At 35.4% G+C, this 19862-nt stretch overlaps 2 protein-coding genes across 5 annotated transcripts in view; both read right to left on the bottom strand.

Moving 5' to 3' along the window:
- Positions 1-1801: 1801 nt before the first annotated feature.
- LOC123529642 (uncharacterized) overlaps positions 1802-19862 on the bottom strand; it is a 582930-nt gene continuing 564869 nt past the window's right edge. For both annotated transcript variants that reach the window (XM_053523049.1, XM_053523050.1), the window contains one exon: positions 1802-8750. In XM_053523049.1, coding sequence (XP_053379024.1) covers positions 6382-8750 — 2369 coding nt within the window. In that variant the 3' untranslated portion in view covers positions 1802-6381. The remainder of the gene's footprint in view (positions 8751-19862) is intronic.
- Positions 17087-19862, bottom strand: part of LOC128548399 (uncharacterized) — a 56399-nt gene continuing 53623 nt past the window's right edge. For all 3 annotated transcript variants that reach the window (XM_053523054.1, XM_053523056.1, XM_053523055.1), the window contains 3 exons: positions 19315-19350; positions 18210-18245; positions 17087-17145 (listed from right to left, as the gene is read on the bottom strand). In XM_053523054.1, the coding sequence (XP_053379029.1) occupies positions 17102-17145; positions 18210-18245; positions 19315-19350 (116 nt within the window). In that variant the 3' untranslated portion in view covers positions 17087-17101. The remainder of the gene's footprint in view (positions 17146-18209; positions 18246-19314; positions 19351-19862) is intronic.

Genomic DNA, 19862 nt, shown 5'->3' with positions numbered 1-19862 from the left:
TCTTTTTCATTGTCTTCTTCTTTCTGATTCCGTGGTGACATCAATCACCTTATTCTCAAAAATCATACTAACAGAAAACGTCTCCTAACTGATTTGATGTGTTCATTAGGAAAACATGTGTCTTGAAGAACTTCGTCACACTTGTATCATCATAAAAAACGTGTTTGACTTACAATATTCATCCAATTAGCAATACAAGTTGTGCGTACACGCGCGCGTTTATGTGTCTGAGGGGTATGATCAGAAATATTGCCTTTATGAAATTTATTAAATACATGCTGCTATAAACTAATACGGAAAATAAGTTATACAAAAATACTTACTGAAATAATGACTTCCGACAATGTTAATATCAACAAGAGCTATAGTATACATCAAGCTTAAGTTATTAGAAGTCAATATTGTTTTTTGATCATCAGTTTCATTTATCTCGCGCTGTATATATAAGAATCTTTCACTGGTTGAAAGTACGAGCCTTAAAATTGTTACCGCGAAACAGTTACCCGAGAGCCATATATTTCCATCCTTGCACCTTCAACTTGTGAGCAATTAATATAAGAAATAAAATTAAACAAATGCTTTTTTTAAGCACTATTATATCATAGAAAACTTTTTTCGCATTCTTTCATTCATTAATTTCAGCGCGTGAGTCATCTTACACCCCGGGGTGTAAAGTTTTTATTACATGCCGGATAGGATTTTCACGTGTTTTTGCAGGTGCTAGAAAAGCTCGCCTTACACCCCGAGGTGTAAGATGACTCACTCTTTGTGACTTAAGAATGAATGCGTAAATTTATACTCTACTATAATAAAATAGTGCCGGAAACAAAAAACATTCGTTTTACATTATTTCTTCTTTAAGGGCCCTTAAACGGATCAAAGCGGAATCATTCGAATTAAACTGAAAGAGGACCTAGCCTTAATACTGCAGACCAAGTTTGGTGTTATTCTAATCAATGACGTCAGAGAACAGAAATGTTAATGTAAACTGTGGGCGATGGACGGCGGAACATCTGCCTATACTTACGGCTTACCCTGTACCTTTGGTTCAGGTGAGATAACATAACATTTTTGTTACTCAATTTGTTCTATTGGGGAAGGAAGAAGGGGAGTTTAAATCTAAAATGAAACCAAAGGGGCATAGCTTCTTATGCTTACAACACTGATAATAATTTCTTTAGATCAAATGCGTTTTAAGTCACGTGCGACATAAAAGTATAAGCCCTTTATGCATACTTTTGATTAAGTAAACGGTCATGGCTTCAGGCTTTCAGAGAAAACTCACTAACAAAATACTGAACCGAGAATGCTGAATAACATTCCTGTAAAATTTCACGATTCTTTGTCAAATACTGTCTTAGCAAATATCTAAAAAGCACATTTTAGACTAAGTTAAGGGTCATAACTCTGGTCTTACTGAATGAAACAACAAAGAAAGCCTGTGGTGCTTAACTTCATATACTGAATAACATTCCAATAAAGTTCCATGACTCTAGATTAATCCTTTGAGGTATGCACGTCACAAAATGTTAGGTACATTCTGCACGTGTTTGGCTATGTCAAGGGCCGTAACTCTTGTCCAAGTGTAATCAGAGAAGAAACCATAGATTCACATGCTGCTTAACATTAGCAGTTTGTTTGTTTTGGGTTTAACGCCATTTTTTCAACAGTATTTCAATCATGTAACGACGGGCAGTTAACCTAACCAGTGTTAATGGATTCTGCATCAGTACAAACCTGTTCACCGCAAGTAACTGCCAAATTCCCTACATGAATAATCAGAGTGGAGGACGAATTATATCAAGATTCAAAATTTTTATTGGCTCAAACATTTTACAATGTCTATCGCCATACTACAATCGATGGCGGTTATATATACAAACTATGAGAAAAGTATGTTACCACAAATGTGAGAATCATATTTAAAATGACATACAGTAATATTTAATTCCATTCACACTGAGACTAAGAAAGTAAACTGCCTGCTGTAATCACTTACAACGTTATTTAAACCATTTTATAAATAGTATCTTTGCTAATTTATTAATGATATAAGCTTAGCTGTTTTGTTCACTAGCTGAACACGCGTTGTATTCATAAGACTTTTGAATTTATTAATATGAGGCCAAGCGCAATAATAATTAGGTAAACATTCGTATCTGAGTTCTCTGTACTTAGAACACACTAAAAGGAAGTTATATTCTGTTTCTATTTGATTCATATTACAGTTACTGCATATTCTGTTATTTCTTTCAATATTTCTATATCTTCCTTCTTCAATAAATAATTTATGTGCTGAACATCTTAACCTAGTAAAAGCTATTCTATGTTTCTCATTCAATATCAGACTAAGATACCTTTCTACACTAAAATCACATTTAAACATACAATACGTTTGTAATATCCCGACTATTCCATAAAAATGCAAAACCTGAACTCTCAAGAAGATCTTTTACTTGAACTGACCACTTGTTTATATGACACAATGTCCTTTTATCAAATCGTCACTGATAACATATGCCCCGCCCGGGGATCGAACTCGCAACCCCGCGATCCGTTGACCAACGCTCTCCCTACTGAGCTAAGCGGACGGGCTAACATTAGTAGTATGTCTGATAACTCTTGGTCAAAAACGTTTTAAGATATGTGCTACACAATTAATGAATGATTGGGGTTTTACGGCGAATCGACACAAAAATGTCATATATCGTCGATTAAAACATATTATATACATGGATTACAATGTATTCAATTTATAAATATACAAATTCAAAAACTCTGATTTACTTGAAATTCGGAACAAAAATACTGACAACATTGTGTACATTACATGCAATCTGAAAATTCTTGACAGAATAGAATTAACATCTCAATAAAACAATTATCTGCCATGAAAGTCCAATAATATGCGCTTGTCCACTTCATGGCGACGACGTATACCAAGTTCCGTTAAAATTTGATGAACATTCTATGTCAAATACTTTTCTCAGTACCACATGCTGCGAAACATTACTCCAAGTCAAATACATTTAAGATATGTGCAACACAAGTTTTGACAAGAAAGTCTTGAGAATACGTATATGTTCTCTTCATAGTGATGTATACCAATTTCATTTGAACTGAATGAAAATTGTAGCCGAGAATACACGAAACTGATATAATTGTAATGTATCTAGTTAAAAAAGGGGCATAAATAAAAACAAGAGGGCCAAGATGGCCCTAGGTCGCTCACCTGAGAAACACACAATAACAGTGTAAACATGTTTGACCTGGTGATTTCATGGAAACCAATATTCTGGCCAATTTCTATTAGGATTGGACCAAAAATGTGGTCTCCTGAGTTTAAACAAATATTTTCTTTGATATGACCTAGTGACCTAGTTTTTGACCCCAGATGACCCATTATCAAACTTGACCTAGGTTTCATCAAGGCAATCATTCTGATTAAATTTCATGAAGATCAATTGAAAAATACAGCCTCTATCTCATACACAAGGTTTTTCTTTGATTTGACCTAGTGACCTTCGTTTTGATCCCAGATAATCCATATTCGAACTCGACCTAGATTTCTTCAAAACAATCATTCTGACCGAATTTTATAAAGATCAATTGAAAAATACAGCTTCTACCGCATACAGGTTTTTCTTTGATTTGACCTAGTGACCTACTTTTGACCCCATATGACCCATATTCAAACTTGGCATAGATTTCTTCAAGGCAACCATTCTGACCAAATTTCATGAAGATCAATTGAAGAATACAGCCTCTATCGCATTCACAATGTTTTTCTTTGATTTGACCTAGTGACCTAGTTTTTGCCCCCAGATGACCCATTTATAAACTTCGCCTAGATTTCATCAAGGTTATCATTCTGACCAGATTTCATGAAGATCATTTGAAAAATACAGCCTCTGTCGCATACACAAGCTAAATGGTGACAGACAACAGAAGACAGACAGACAGACGACAGACAGACGACGGACATTGAGCGATCACAATGCTCAGCATTGCTCAGGTGAGCTAACAAATCGGAAATGAAAGTCCTGACAATATGTATATGTCCATTTATGTTGACGACGTATACAATGTTTCATTTGAATTCGATAAATACTGTAGGCTGTAGGAGGAATCGACTACCCAAGAAAGTGTGACGTACGGACTGAGTGACGGACGGGCGAACAGATAAGACTACACATATGCTATATGTCTTCCGGGTCTTCGACACCAGGGGGATAAAGAACGGAAATAATCTAATCATAACGTTGGACGACTCTCCTCGGATAAAGTGCCATTTAACAAAGGACATCGGACATTATGCTAGGGATTTGCCCAAATTTCAATGCCATTTCATGACTTCAGTATCTGACAATTTTATATAATGACTTCAAATACTCATAAATAAGTTATATACCTATCAAACTGTCACAAAAAATAAGTTCACTACATATTCGTTGTCTTGAAATTCGAACAGTTTGTGACCGAGTGTCATATTTTATGAAAAATGTGTATTTTTAGTGAAATAAGCATATGCATTTAAGGTATGCCTATTATAAAACGTTTTAAAACAATAAATAAACTCTTACCATGCAGATTATCAGTTTTATTAACATTTTAAAAAATAACTTAAAAGCAAAAACTAAAAGGGGGACGAAAATTTGATGACACAACTGTACTTCAGTTCTTTCCACCTGAGCGCCCATAATAACTGGTGCATTGATCATAGCCCATTGTTTGTTTTCTATACATCTATTACCATACTGTACTGACGCATGCAGTACATATGTACCAAAGTGACCGGGCATTATAGGGAGGGTTATATATTGAATACATGCAGTGGTGTAGCTGGCCTCAAAATGTTTTACATACATTTGAGTAGCTGGCCTTTTTCAGTTGTAGCGGAGGGGTATAGGGGACTGTCTAGGCAACTGTAGGTTCAGGGGTGCCTGCGTTTTAGCATTTGCCATCGTTTGCTCTTTTCAAGGTCCCTCTATATCTTTTTTGGTGAGTTTGGTTCTTCAGTTTTCGAAATTATGTGTAGGCACAGTCTTGCTGTGCTTTAATAATAGCGGCTACGCCACAGAGTAATTCACATTTAGCCTATACGTTTTAATGTCTAGCAAACATTTAAATGTACTTTCTGTTACACCAATGCATAAAAAGAATTAAACAACACAATGATACAATGTGGTAATAAAATTCCGACTATTCCAATGGGACAGAACTTAAATAGCTAGTATCAACATCTATGGTGATATTCTAATTTCTTGGGGTGTCAGTGTTAGTTCCTTGAAGGTCGCTTCTAGTATTTGGGCGGCTTCTGAATAAGTTTCAGATGTGTAGGTGCATTGGTGTTAATTCTGGGGGTGTCAGTGTTAGTTCTGGAGTGTCCGTGTTAGTTCTGAAGGCACTAGGGTCAGTTCAGGAGTTGGTGTCTAGTGTATTTCTGTTAGATTTGAGGATGTTGGATCCAGTGGTTCTTTGGTTCGAATTAAAAGCAAAATGCATTCTAGGGTTAAAAGTCATTTGCACCACAGTGGCACTATTCCCATAGAAGTTTGTCTATAACTCATTGTCATGTTTAGGTTGAAGACATCTAGTTGCATATGTCTAAGCCACTTGCTTGGTCCATGACTTGCGACAGACACAGTTGTCTCAATCCTAATGACACTCAATCGACTGACTTAGACTGTCAAAAGGCAGCAGACCAGATTGAAAAATTCATAAGACATATTTATCAGGATCTGTCTGCTTTCAAGCATGACTTTCTATGTCCATTATTTATTTATTATAGTATTTTCTATGTTTGAAATATTGACAAAAAACGAACAAATCTGTAGATATGTAAGGTTTACGAAACACAAGCAATAAGTGTCGAAATATTTTATGTAAAATTCATTTGCTGTTACCCTGTATGTAGTTTATTTCCATTTTTATCACTTTCCCCTCTGTGACCAAGTACCATTTTTGCAGCATACATATATAATACCTATTTACAAAGGCAGGTGAAATATTTTGTTGCGTCACTGGGGGGAAAGATGTTTAAAACGTAAAAATGATTAATGTTCATATTTCAATAGAAATGAGAATGAGAAATGTCTAAAAAGTCATCCTTTTTGTTAACAGACTTGTAAAATCCATTCGAAAATATCAAGAAATGGTCTTTAACTATCTGTATTATGCTATTTCAGAAGTCTAGGCCTGGTCAGTTTTTACTTAATTGGATAGGCAATCTGAATAGGAACATGTCCGAGGTCCTTTAGTTTAAAGCAAACTTGTCAATGAGCAACACGCTAAATCATCTATTTCGTATTTGTCAGACAGAAAAATATTCTAGAATCTATGGTAGCACCAGATCTGCGACATTTTCAACACGTATGGTCATCAGAAGTTGTCGATTATGTTGTTGATTTTGTCCCAGTTTACAATGAGTCCCTCACATTCCTTCATCTGTCTGATCAGAAATGTCATTGAATTTTGCTCGGGATATCTTGTCCTCCATTCTTTCAAAATGTAATAGATTGTAGTTTTGACCCCTGACGTAAGGTTATCTATTTCGCAACGATCAACATCATCTTGCCCGAGCCCAAGAGCAATTCCAAGTAATTTCCAGTTTTTTCCAATTGCCTGTGCTATTTTACTAAGCGCTTTATCCGTAAGCTCTAGGTCTGGTATGTCATCATCTGGCAACAAAGTGTCTTTCTTAAACCACTGGTCCATGCTTTCCCTCATATCCACAACGTGATGGCCATGATCTGGGCAATACACCTCTTGGTAACCCATGACTTTCTTTAAGTCATGGACATTTATACTACCTTTACATCCGTGCTCGGAATGATTGCATCGTAAATAGTATTCATAAAGGTCTTTTTCCGAACTGATTGAAAATCTTTCGAACTCAAGCAGTATAGCCATTTCAATGTATCTCCGAAATTGATCACAAACCGCTGCCTCTGCCAGACTTGTGGGGCACAAATTGACCACTGTCATCTCTAAGCCACCACTGTGTACAGTTATCACACCTGCATGCTGATAATCTAACAAGAACACACCGATATCTCTGAACAACAACGGATCCCTTTTAGGATAATAAACTGGCGACCATTTTGCAAGTACTGCAGCCATAACCCTTTGATATACAAGTGGCAAAACAGAGGTGTTCTCCAACTTCAAAATAAGCGAAATGTTCGACTTCTTTTTACAGGGTGAAAGAAATGCGTCCATCACTTTTTCATCAGATTGTCCCTTCAGGAGACTTGGAACTAGGAAACATCTCTCCACATGTTCTGCTATAGAAGTATCAGTTACATCCTTCATCTCTGCCAATATTCTTAGCCTTTGCATAAATGCCAATATAACATTCTTAAAGGCGTAGAACCTTTTTGTTTCATCATTTCCCCATATTTCATTTAAGAGATCCATTTCAAGCATACCACTTGTCATGAGCTTTTCACCAAGATCTTTGAGATTTGGCCTCCATCTATAGAAACGTTGAGACGTGATGATGCATTTAAATGCATCAATAAGAAACTGTGGATCAAGAACAACAAACTCTTGAAGCTTTTCCTCATCAAAGAAGACCAAACTCCCCTTTTCATGGTGGTACTTCAGGAACAATTTGATTTGTTCTTCATCTTGAATAGGGTGGCTGTTTTTCGAATCAATCTTCAGTACATCTACCAATCGTACAATTTTCTTGTTCTTTATTTCTAACAACTTCTTTTCTAGGGGAATCCATTTAGCTGGAATCATTCTGTGCTGGGTCTTCTCTTGCCCAAGTTTATATATATCACTTTTCAACAGTTCCAAAGATTTATCGTGCGGATCCATACATTCCACTGCAAACTGTGTTTCATAAATATGGTTTATCGTTCCGGTTGCACAAGCTATGTCCATTGCTGCTTCAAGTTGCTCTTTTTCCTTTCCATCACAATCCTCTTTGTGTGTTCCAACTAATATAACCGTAGGTTCTTTTCCGTCATTCGATCCTACGAAAGAATGTACAGATTCCATCCAAAATGCGAGACAGCTTTTCATGGTGTATTTGTTATTTGGGAAATCTTCATCGATTAACATACTCTCAAAAGGTTTTTTTAGGTTGAAAACTAAAAGGTAGATGGCGTTCTTTGAGTGAAATATTTGATGCGTTGCATAATAGACAAACTGACCTCCAAAATCCCAAATATTTATATCAATAGCATCATCTTGTTCCATGACGGCAGATGAACACGTTTTGCTGGCATTCTTTTTCAGTGCAAACTGTGCAACCAGATCTTCATCATATTTAGACTCTACTGCGTTAGGATCATATTTAGGCTCGAGTGAACTAGCATCATATTTAGACTTCGATGAGTTAGTACTACTATTTTCTGCGACAGGTTCATTTGAATGTTCCACAGGTCCATTACTTTCATATGGGACATCAGTAGTATCACCAATTTGTTGTTCATCTGTATTCAACAATTTTGATGCCACGTTGACAAGCCGGCTTGTCATATCATCTACATGTTCTACCGATGGTTTATTTTTCCATTGAGTTCCATTCTTATTACATTGTTTGCTATGTATCTCAATGCCATTCGTACTTTCAACACCTTTCAATGACTGTCCTAAAATCCTTCTAGTGACTGATGTTTTTCCCTGTGCAAAGTGGCCAACAACCATCACCCTGACATGTTTATCTCTTTCCTTTCCTTCTTCAATAGCTTTTAAGTACATGTCTACATCACGTGGATTTAACAGCTCTTCTGGAACTATAAATAAAAACAAGAAACGTGGAAATTCTACGAAAACCAGGTTTTCAATCCTTGCATCACCAAGAAGGCTTTGTTTATACAAGAGGATCATGATGACCTATATCGCTCACTTGTTTAACTTGGTCTTGGAATCATCAAGATAAATAGTCTGACCAAGTTTCATGAAGACAGAGTCATAAATGTGGCCTCTACAGTGTAAACAAGCATTTACTTTGATTTGAGTGGTGACCTAGATTTAGACTTCACATCTGCATTAGTTTTGGAGACAGTAACTTGCATGTAAAACTTTAACCAGGAATGTCTAAATCCAAAATGGGGTATAATTTGCCCATAATACATGTCAGAGTTATGAACTGGATGTTATCACCTAGTTTTATAACTTCCCTGAAGTTGGTCATTGACCTAGGAAAAAGAAAAAAAGAAGTATCAAAGCCATATGCCTTTAAATAATACTAATATGTACTTTCATGCAAAACATTAACCAGTATTTTCTGTGTCCAAAGGAAGGCATAATTTGGTCAAAATACATGTCAGAGTTATGGGAATTGACGCAGTGAGGTTGGAAACTGACATAGAAAAAGAAACAAGAGGGCCAAGATGGCCTTAGGTCGCTCACCTGATGGAGGTTCAGATGGAGGCTCTTCCCAATCTGCAAAATATAAATTGATATCTTTTTATTAACAAGAACAAAGGTATCTTTTCTTATAGAACAAACCTAAATCAAATTTAGCATTGTCATTAGTTGCTGAAATGTCAAATGCTGATGGAGGTTTAAGCATGCAGCCTTGCCATTGGTTACTTTTACGATGTTGCTCAGACAGACATAACTGGATGCAGAAGAATTGTAAAGAAATGATTTTCTAACTCTTTTTCAAAACAATGTATTCAGGGGCCGAGGACAATTTTTATTAAACCAGCCAAAAATATTGCCGTCTTAAGCACTTAAGGTTATCTTTTAAACTTGTCGTATGTACACTAAAAAGGCTTATTATATCTGTAAGAAGATGTCTTATATAGCATTATGATCTACTTTATTAGCAGAGATGCTAGACATACATACAAAAGAAGTTTCCAAAAATTAAACTGGGAATTCTCTTAATAAGAGCTGTCCGTAAGGCAGCCAATGCTCGTCAGTTCGAATTCTTGTCCCAGAAGCCAGAATATTACCCTAAATGTTAAAATATTTATAGACTTACAATTCAGCATTTGCATTAGTTGTAGAGATAGTAACTTGCATGTAAAACTTTAACCAGGAATATCTAAGACCAAAATGGGGGAAAATTTGCCCATAATACATGTCAGTACATGAACTGGATTTTATCACCTAGTTTTTTAACCCGGAAGGCACATGTGAAGTTTCAAATCAATAAAATTATGTGCATTAGTTTTAAAGATAGTAGCTTGCACAGGATTTTCTAAGTTGAAAAGGGGTCATGATTTGCTCAAAATACATGTCAGAGTTACGGGACTTGATCCTGTGAAGTTGGTCATTGACCTAGAAAAAAGAAAAAATAAGTTTCAAAGGTATATGTTTGTTTGTTTTGGGTTTAACGCCGTTTTTCAACAGTATTTCAGTCATGTAACGGCGGGCAGTTAACCTAACCAGTGTTCCTGGATTCTCTACCAGTACAAACCTGTTCTCCGCAAGTAACTGCCAACTTCCCCACATAAATCAGAGGTGGAGGACTAATGATTTCAGACACAATGTCGTTTATCAAATAGTCATGGAGAACATACGCCTCACCCGAGGATCGAACTCACGACCCCGCGATCCGTAAACCAACGCTCTACCTACTGAGTTAACCGGGCGGGCCCAAAGGTACCGTATAAGTACTTTTTTCTGCGGGAATTTTATTCCTGCGTTTTCTGCGGAAGACAGTAAGACCGCAGATGTAAAATCCGCAGAAAATTTTGTCATGAGATGCCGTGATACGAAGATACAAGCCGCCATTATAATCCGATTAAATATAAGACAGTGTCTGATAGCGTTATCGGCTTTTGTCGAATGCCGACGAAGCAAGTTGAAAATTTAGTAGTAACGGTAATGTAATAGAACCGTTTTTATTATTGTTTTGCTGTTGAATAAACCATAATAAAAACATAGAATTTGTTTTGATTTTCGTTCATCATTTAGCAGTCAGCTTTCAATTTCAATTTTCTTTAATTATGTGACAAACAAAATCCATTTTATCTATTGTGTCTATTGTCAACCGATCCGTCCGGCGATGGTCATGTTTGCCGTTATTTGTATGAGACTTTAAAAATGCGTGATTAACAAAAATTATCATACCGTTACAATGCACAGATGAGAATGTTCGCAATATATAGATTCAGACATTTTTCATGTCTGTTTGGCATGATCGTATTCATAAAATGACTGTTTCTCCTGTGAATAATGATTACGATGATACGTCAGTATCCGTCAACTCTTATTTTCAAACCGGAAGCCAACATAACTGTCAAAATCACAACAAAATACGTACCTGTCTATTTGAAATTAATGAAACAATCAGTGAATACAGAACTGCAGAAGTATATTCCATCAACGTGAGAAGGAAGACACCGCAGAAATAAGGTACGGAGAATTTAATACCACCTCATTTTTAAAAATATCACAGGATATTAAACCCGCAGAAATAAGTACTTATACGGTATATGCCTTTAAATAATACCAATATGAACTTTCATGCAAAACATTAACCAGGATTTTCAATGTCCAAAAGAAGACATTATTTGGTCAAATACATGTCAGAGTTATAGGACTTGACGCAGTGAGGTTGGTAATTTACCTATAAAAGAAAGAAGAGGGCCAAAATGGCTTAAGGTCACTCACCTGATGGAGGTTCCGATGGAGGTCGCTCTTCCCAATCTGCAAGATATAAATTGATTTCTTCTTATTAACAAGAACAAAGGGATCTTTCCTGATAGAACAAACCTAAATCCAATTTAACATTGTCAGTAGTTGTAGAAATGTCCAATGCTGATGCAGGTCTAAGCATGGAGCCTTGCCATTTGATACTTTCAAGATGCTGCTCGGACAGACTAAACTGTATGCATGAGTATTGTATAGAAATGACTTTCTAACTCTTTTTCAAAGCAATGTATTTAGTGAGCAAGGACATTTTTTGTAAAACCAGCAAAAATAATTAAGGTTTTAAGCATTTAAGGGTTTTATCTTTAAAACTTGTGGTATGTACACTAAAAAGGCTTATTATTCCTGCAAGAAGATGTCTTATATAGCATTATGATCTACATGTACTTTAATTGCAGTGATACTAAACTTACATACAAAAGTTCACTGAAAGTTTCCAAGTACAAAACTGGGAATTTTATTACCAAGAGCATTCCGTAAGACATTTAATGCTCGTTTGTTTGAATTGTTGTTCCAGAAGCACAAATATTACCCTAAATGTTAAAATATTTAAAGACTTTCATAATAGTATCTGCATTAGTTTTGGAGATAATTTGCTTGCAAAATTTTAACTAGGAATGTCTAAGTCCAAAATGGGGTATAATTTGCCAATTATACACGCATAGTTATGAACTGGATGCTATCACCTAGTTTTATAACCCGGAAGACACATGTGAAGTTTCAAATCAATTGAGCATTTGTTTTCAAGATAGTAACTTGCACAGGATTTTTCAAGTCTAAAATGCGGCATGATTTGCCCAAAATACATGTTAGATTTACGAGACTTGATCCTGTAAAGTTGGTCGTTGACATAGAAGAAAGAAAAAATAAGTTTCAAATGTATATGCCTTCAAATAATACCACTAATATATACTTTCATGCAAAACATTAACCAGGATTTTCAATGTCCAAAGGAAGGCATTATTTGGTCAAAATACATGTCAGAGTTATGGAACTTGACGAAGTGAGGATAGTAATTGACCTAGAAAAAGAAACAAGAGGGCCAAGATGGCCTTAGGTCACTCACCTGATGGAGGTTCCGATGGAGGTTGCTCTTCCCAATCTGCAAAATATAAATTGATTTCTTTTTATTAACAAGAAGAAAGGGATCTTTCCTGATAGAACAAACCTAAATCCAATTCAACATTGCCAGTAGTTGTAGAAATGTCCAATGCTGATGCAGGTCTAAACATGGAGCCTTGCCATTTGATACTTTCAAGATGCTGCTCAGACAGACTGAACTAACTGTATGCATGAGTCTTGTATAGAAATGACTTTCTAACTCTTTTTCAAAACAATGTAGTTAGTGAGCAAGGCCATTTTATTGTAAAACCAGCGAAAATGATTAAGGTCTTAAGCATTTAAAGTTTTTATCTTTAAAACTTGTGGTATGTGCACTAACACGGCTTATTATTCCTGCAAGAAGATGTCTTATATAGCATTATGCTCTACTTTATTTGCAGTGATACTAGACTTACATACAAAAGTTCACTGAAAGTTTCCAAGTACGAAACTGGGAATTTTTTAACAATAGCTGTCTGTAAGACAGCCAATTCTCGTCTGTTCGAATTGTTGTCCCAGAAGAAAGAATATTACCCTTAATGTTAAAATATCTATAGTCTTTCAATCCAGTATCTGCATTAGTTTTTAAGATAGTAACTTGCATGTAAAATTTTAATCAGGAATGTCTAAGTCCAAAATGGTGTATAATTTGCCCATAATACATGTCAGAGTTATAAACTGGATGCTAATACCTAGTTTTATAACCCGAAAGACACATGTGAAGTTTCAAATCAATATGTGCATCAGTTTTAAAGATAGTAACTTGCACAGGATTTTTCAAGTCCAAAATGTGGCATGATTTTCCCAAAATACATGTCAGATTTACGGGACTTGATCATGTGAAGTTGGTCATTGACCTAGAAAAAAGAAAAAATAAGTTTCGAAGGTATATGCCTTTAAATAATACCAATATGTACTTTCATGCAAAACATTAACCAGGATTTTCAATGTCCAAAGGAAGGCATAATTTGGTCAAAATACATGTCAGAGTTATGGGCCTTGACGCATTGAGGTTAGTAATTGACCTAGAAAAGAAACAAGAGGGCCAAGATGGCAATAGGTCACTCACCTGATGGAGGTTCCGATGGAGGTCGCTCTTCCCAATCTGAAAAATATAAATTGATCTCTTCTTATTAACAAGAAGAAAGGGATCTTTCCTGATAGAACAAACCTAAATCCAATTTAACATTGTCAGTAGTTGTAGAAATGTCCAATGCTGATGCAGGTCTAAGCATGCAGCCTTGCCATTTGTTACTTTCAAGATGCTGCTCAGACAGACTGAACTATATCCAGGAGTATTGTATAGAAATGACTTTCTAACTCTTCTTTCAAAACAATGTATATAGTAAGCAAGGACATTTTTTTGTAAAACCAGCAAAATGATTAAGGTCTTAATTATAAGCATTTAAGGTTTTTATCTTTAAAACTTGTGGTATGTACATTAAAAAGGCTTATTATTCCTGCAAGAAGATGTCTTATATAGCATTATGCTCTACTTTATTTAAGGTGATACTAAACTTACATACAAAAGTTCACTGAAAGTTTGCAAGTACAAAACTGGGAATTTTCTGAACAAGATCTGTCCATAAGACAGCCAATGCTCGTCGTTCGAATTGTCGTCCCAGAAGCAAGAATACTACCCTAAATGTTGAAACATTCATAGACTTTTATTCCAGTATATGCATAAGTTTTGGAGATAGTAACTTGCATGTAAAACTTTTACCAGGAATGACTAAGTCCAAAATGGGGTATAATTTGCCTATAATACATGTCAGAGTTGTGAACTGGGTGTTATCACATAGCTTTATAACCCGGAAGACACATGTGAAGTTTCAAGTCAATATGTGCATTAGTTTTAAAGATAGTAACTTGCACAGGATTTTTCAAGTCCAAAATGCGGCATGATTTGCCCAAAATACATGTTATATTTACGAGACTTGACCCTGTGAAGTTGGTCATTGACCTAGAAGAAAGAAAAAATAAGTTTCAGGTATATGCTTTCAAATAATACCACTAATATGTAGTTTCATGCAAAACATTAACCAGGATTTTCAATGTCCAAAAGAAGGCATAATTTGGTCAAAATACATGTCAGAGTTATGGAACTTGACGAAGTGAGATTAGTAATTGACCTAGAAAAAGAAACAAGAGGGCCAAGATGGCCTTAGGTCACTCACCTGATGGAGGTTCCGATGGAGGTGGCTCTTCCCAATCTGCAAAATATAAATTGATTTCTTTTTATTAACAAGAACAAAGGGATCTTTCCTGATAGAACAAACCTAAATCCAATTCAACATTGCCAGTAGTTGAAGAAATGTCCAATGCTGATGCAGACCTAAGCATGGAGCCTTGCCATTTGATACTTTCAAGATCATGCTCAGACAGACAGAACTGTATGCATGAGTCTTGTATAGAAATGGCTTTATAAGTTTTTTTTCAAAACAATGTATTTAGTGAGCAAGGACATTTTATTGTAAAACCAGCAAAAATGATAAAGGTCTTAAGCATTTAAGGTTTTTATCTTTAAAACTTGTGGTATGTACACTAAAACGGCTTATTATTCCTGCAAGAAGATGTCTTATACAGCATTATGCTCTACTTTATTTGCAGTGATACTAGACTTACATACAAAAGTTCACTGAAAGTTTCCAAGTACAAAACTGGGAATTTTTTAACAATAGCTGTCCGTAAAACAGCCAATTCTCGTCTGTTCGAATTGTTGTCCCAGAAGCAAGAATATTACCCTAAATGTTGAAATATCTATAGTCTTTCAATTCAGTATCTGCATTAGTTTTTGAGATAGTAACTTGCATGTAAAATTTTAATCAGGAATGTCTAAGTCCAAAATGGGGTATAATTTGCCCATAATACATGTCAGAGTTATAAACTGGATGCTAATACCTAGTTTCATAACCCGGAAGACACTTGTGAAGTTTCAATTCAATATGTGCATCAGTTTTAAAGATAGTAACTTGCACAGGATATTTCAAGTCCAAAATGTGGCATGATTTTCCCAAAATACATGTCAGATTTACGGGACTTGATCATGTGAAGTTGGTCATTGATCTAGAAGAAAGAAAAAATAAGTTTCGAAGGTATATGCCTTTAAATAATACCAATATGTGCTTTCATGCAAAACATTAACAAAGATTTTCAATGTCCATAGGAAGGCATAATTTGGTCAAAATACATGTCACAGTTATGGGCCTTGACGCATTGAGGTTAGTAATTGACCTAGAAAAGAAACAAGAGGGCCAATATGGCAATAGGTCACTCACCTGATGGAGGTTCTGATGGAGGTCGCTCTTCCCAATCTGCAAAATATAAATTGATCTCTTCTTATTAACAAGAAGAAAGGGATCTTTCCTGATAAAATAAACCTAAATCCAATTTAACATTGTCAGTAGTTGTAGAAATGTCCAATGCTGATGCAGGTCTAAGCATGCAGCCTTGCCATTTGTTACTTTCAAGATGCTCTTCAGACAGACTGAACTATATGCAGGAGTATTGTATAGAAATGACTTTCTAACTCTTCTTTCAAAACAATGTATATAGTGAGCAAGGACATTTTTTGTAAAACCAGCAAAAATGATTAGGGTCTTAAGCATTTAAGGTTTTTATCTTTAAAACTTGTGATATGTACATTAAAAAGGCTTATTATTCCTGCAAGAAGATGTCTTATATAGCATTATGCTCTACTTTATTTAAAGTGATACTAAACTTATATACAAAAGTTCACTGAAAGTTTACAAGTACAAAACGGGAAATTTTCTGAACAAGAGCTGTCCATAAGACAGCCAATTCTCGTCTGTTTGAATTGTCGTCCCAGAAGCAAGAATATTACCCTAAATGTTGAAACATTCATAGACTTTTATTCCAGTATCTGCATAAGTTTTGGAGATAGTAACTTGCATGTAAAACTTTTACCAGGAATGTCTAAGTCCAAAATGGGGTATAATTTGCCTATAATACATGTCAGAGTTGTAAACTCGATGCTATCACCTAGCTTTATAACCCGAAAGACACATGTGAAATTTCAAGTCAATATGTGCATTAGTTTTAAAGATAGTAACTTGCACAGGATTTTTCAAGTCCAAAATGCGGCATGATTTGCCCAAAATACATATTAGATTTACGAGACCTGACCCTGTGAAGTTGGTCATTGACCTAGAAGAAAGAAAAAATAAGTTTCAAAGGTATATGCTTTCAAATAATACCACTAATATGTACTTTCATGCAAAACATTAACCAGGATTTTCAATGTCCAAAAGAAGGCAAAATTTGGTCAAAATACATGTTTGAGTTATGGAACTTTATGTAGTGAGGTTAGTAATTGACCTAGAAAAAGAAACAAGAGGGCCAAGATGGCCTTATGTCACTCACCTGATGGAGGTTCCGATGGAGGTTGCTCTTCCCAATCTGCAAAATATAAATTGATTTCTTTTTATTAACAAGAACAAAGGGATCTTTCCTGATAGAACAAACCTAAATCCAATTTAACATTGCCAGTAGTTGTAGAAATGCCCGATGCTGATGCAGACCTAAGCATGGAGTCTTGCCATTTGATACTTTCAAGATCCTGCTCAGACAGACTGAACTGTATGCATGAGTCTTGTATAGAAATGGTTTTATAAGTTTTTTTGAAAACAATGTATTTAGTGAGCAAGGATATTTTATTGTAAAACCAGCAAAAATGATTAAGGTCTTAAGCATTTAAAGATATTATCTTTAAAACTTGTGGTATGTACACTAAAACGGCTTATTATTCCTGCAAGAAGATGTCTTATACAGCATTATGCTCTACTTTATTTGCAGTGATACTAGACTTACATACAAAAGTTCACTGAAAGTTTCCAAGTACAAAACTGGGAATTTTTTAACAATAGCTGTCCGTAAGACAGCCAATTCTCGTCTGTTCGAATTGTTGTCCCAGAAGCAAGAATATTACCCTAAATGTTAAAATATCTATAGTCTTTCAATCCAGTATCTGCATTAGTTTTTGAGATAGTAACTTGCATGTAAAATTTTAATCAGGAATGTCTAAGTCCAAAATGGGGTATAATTTGCCCACAATACCTGTCAGAGTTATAAACTGGATGCTAATACCTAGTTTTATAACCCGGAAGAAACATGTGAAGTTTTAAATCAATATGTGCGTCAGTTTTAAAGATAGTAACTTTCACAGGATTTTTCAAGTCCAAAATGTGGCATGATTTTCCCAAAATACATGTCAGATTTACGTGATTTGATCATGTGAAGTTGGTCATTGACCTAGAAAAAAGAAAAAATAAGTCTCGAATGTATATGCCTTTAAATAATACCAATATGTACTTTCATGCAAAACATTAACCAGGATTTTCAATGTCCAAAGGAAGGCATAATTTGGTCAAAATACATGTCACAGTTATGGGCCTTGACGCATTGAAGTTAGTAATTGACCTAGAAAAGAAACAAGAGGGCCAAGATGGCAATAGGTCACTCACCTGATGGAGGTTCCGATGGAGGTCGCTCTTCCCAATCTGCAAAATATAAATTGATCTCTTCTTATTAACAAGAAGAAAGGGATCTTTCCTGATAGAACAAACCTAAATCCAATTTAACATTGTCAGTAGTTGTAGAAATGTCCAATGCTGATGCAGGTCTAAGCATGCAGCCTTGCCATTTGTTACTTTCAAGAGGCTGCTCAGACAGACTGAACTATATGCAGGAGTATTGTATAGAAATGTCTTTCTAACTCTTCTTTCAAAACAATGTATATAGTGAGCAAGGACATTTTTTGTAAAACCAGCAGAAATGATTAAGGTCTTAAACATTTAAGGTTTTTATCTTTAAAACTTGTGGTATGTACATTAAAAAGGCTTATTATTCCTGCAAGAAGATGTCTTATATAGCATTATGCTCTACTATATTTAAAGTGATACTAAACTTACATACAAAAGTTCACTGAAAGTTTGCAAGTACAAAACTGGGAATTTTCTGAACAAGAGCTGTCCATAAGACAGCCAATGCTCGTCTGTTCGAATTGTCGTCCCAGAAGCAAGAATATTACCCTAAATGTTGAAACATTCATAGACTTTTATTCCAGTATCTGCATAAGTTTTGGAGATAGCAACTTGCATGTAAAACTTTTACCAGGAATGTCTAAGTCCAAAATGGTGTATAATTTGCCTATAATACATGTCAGAGTTGTCAACTGGATGCTATCATCTAGCTTTATAACCCGGAAGACACATGTGAAGTTTCAAGTCATTATGTGCATTAGTTTTAAAGATAGTAACTTGCACAGGATTTTTCAAGTCCAAAATGCGGCATGATTTGCCGAAAATACATGTAAGATTTACGAGACTTGACCCTGTGAAGTTGGTCATTGTCCTAGAAGAAAGAAAAAATAAGTTTCAAAGGTATATGCTTTCAAATAATACCACTAATATGTACTTTCATGCAAAACATTAACCAGGATTTTCAATGTCCAAAAGAAGGCATTATTTGGTCAAAATACATGTCAGAGTTATGGAACTTGACGAAGTGAGGTTAGTAATTGACCTAGAAAAAGAAACAAGAGGGCCAAGATGGCCTTAGGTCACTCACCTGATGGAGGTTCAGACGGAGGTTGCTCTTCCCAATCTGCAAAATATAAATTGATTTCTTTTTATTAACAAGAACAAAGGGATCTTTCCTGATAGAACAAACCTAAATCCAATTCAACATTGCCAGTAGTTGTATAAATGTCCAATGCTGATGCAGGTCTAAGCATGGAGCCGTGCCATTTGATACTTTCATGATGCTGCTCAGACAGACTGAACTGTATGCATGAGACTTGTATACAAATGACTTTCTAACTCTTTTTTCAAAACAATGTATTTAGTGAGCAAGGACATTTTATTGTAAAACCAGCAAAAATGATTAAGGTCTTAAGCATTTAAGGTTTTTATCTTTAAAACTTGTGGTATGTACACTAAAACGGCTTATTAATCCTGCAAGAAGATGTCTTATACAGCATTATGCTCTACTTTATTTGCAGTGATACTAGACTTATATACGAAAGTATCACAGAAAGTTTCCAAGTACAAAACTGGGAATTTTTTTAACTGTCTGTAAGACAGCCAATTCTCGTCTGTTCGAATTGTTGTCCCAGA

The sequence above is a fragment of the Mercenaria mercenaria genome, chromosome 14 (assembly GCF_021730395.1).
Source record: "Mercenaria mercenaria strain notata chromosome 14, MADL_Memer_1, whole genome shotgun sequence".
Lineage (NCBI taxonomy): Eukaryota > Metazoa > Mollusca > Bivalvia > Venerida > Veneridae > Mercenaria > Mercenaria mercenaria.
Note: the sequence above shows the minus strand (reverse complement) of the source record. Positions and strands in the feature narration are given on the sequence as shown.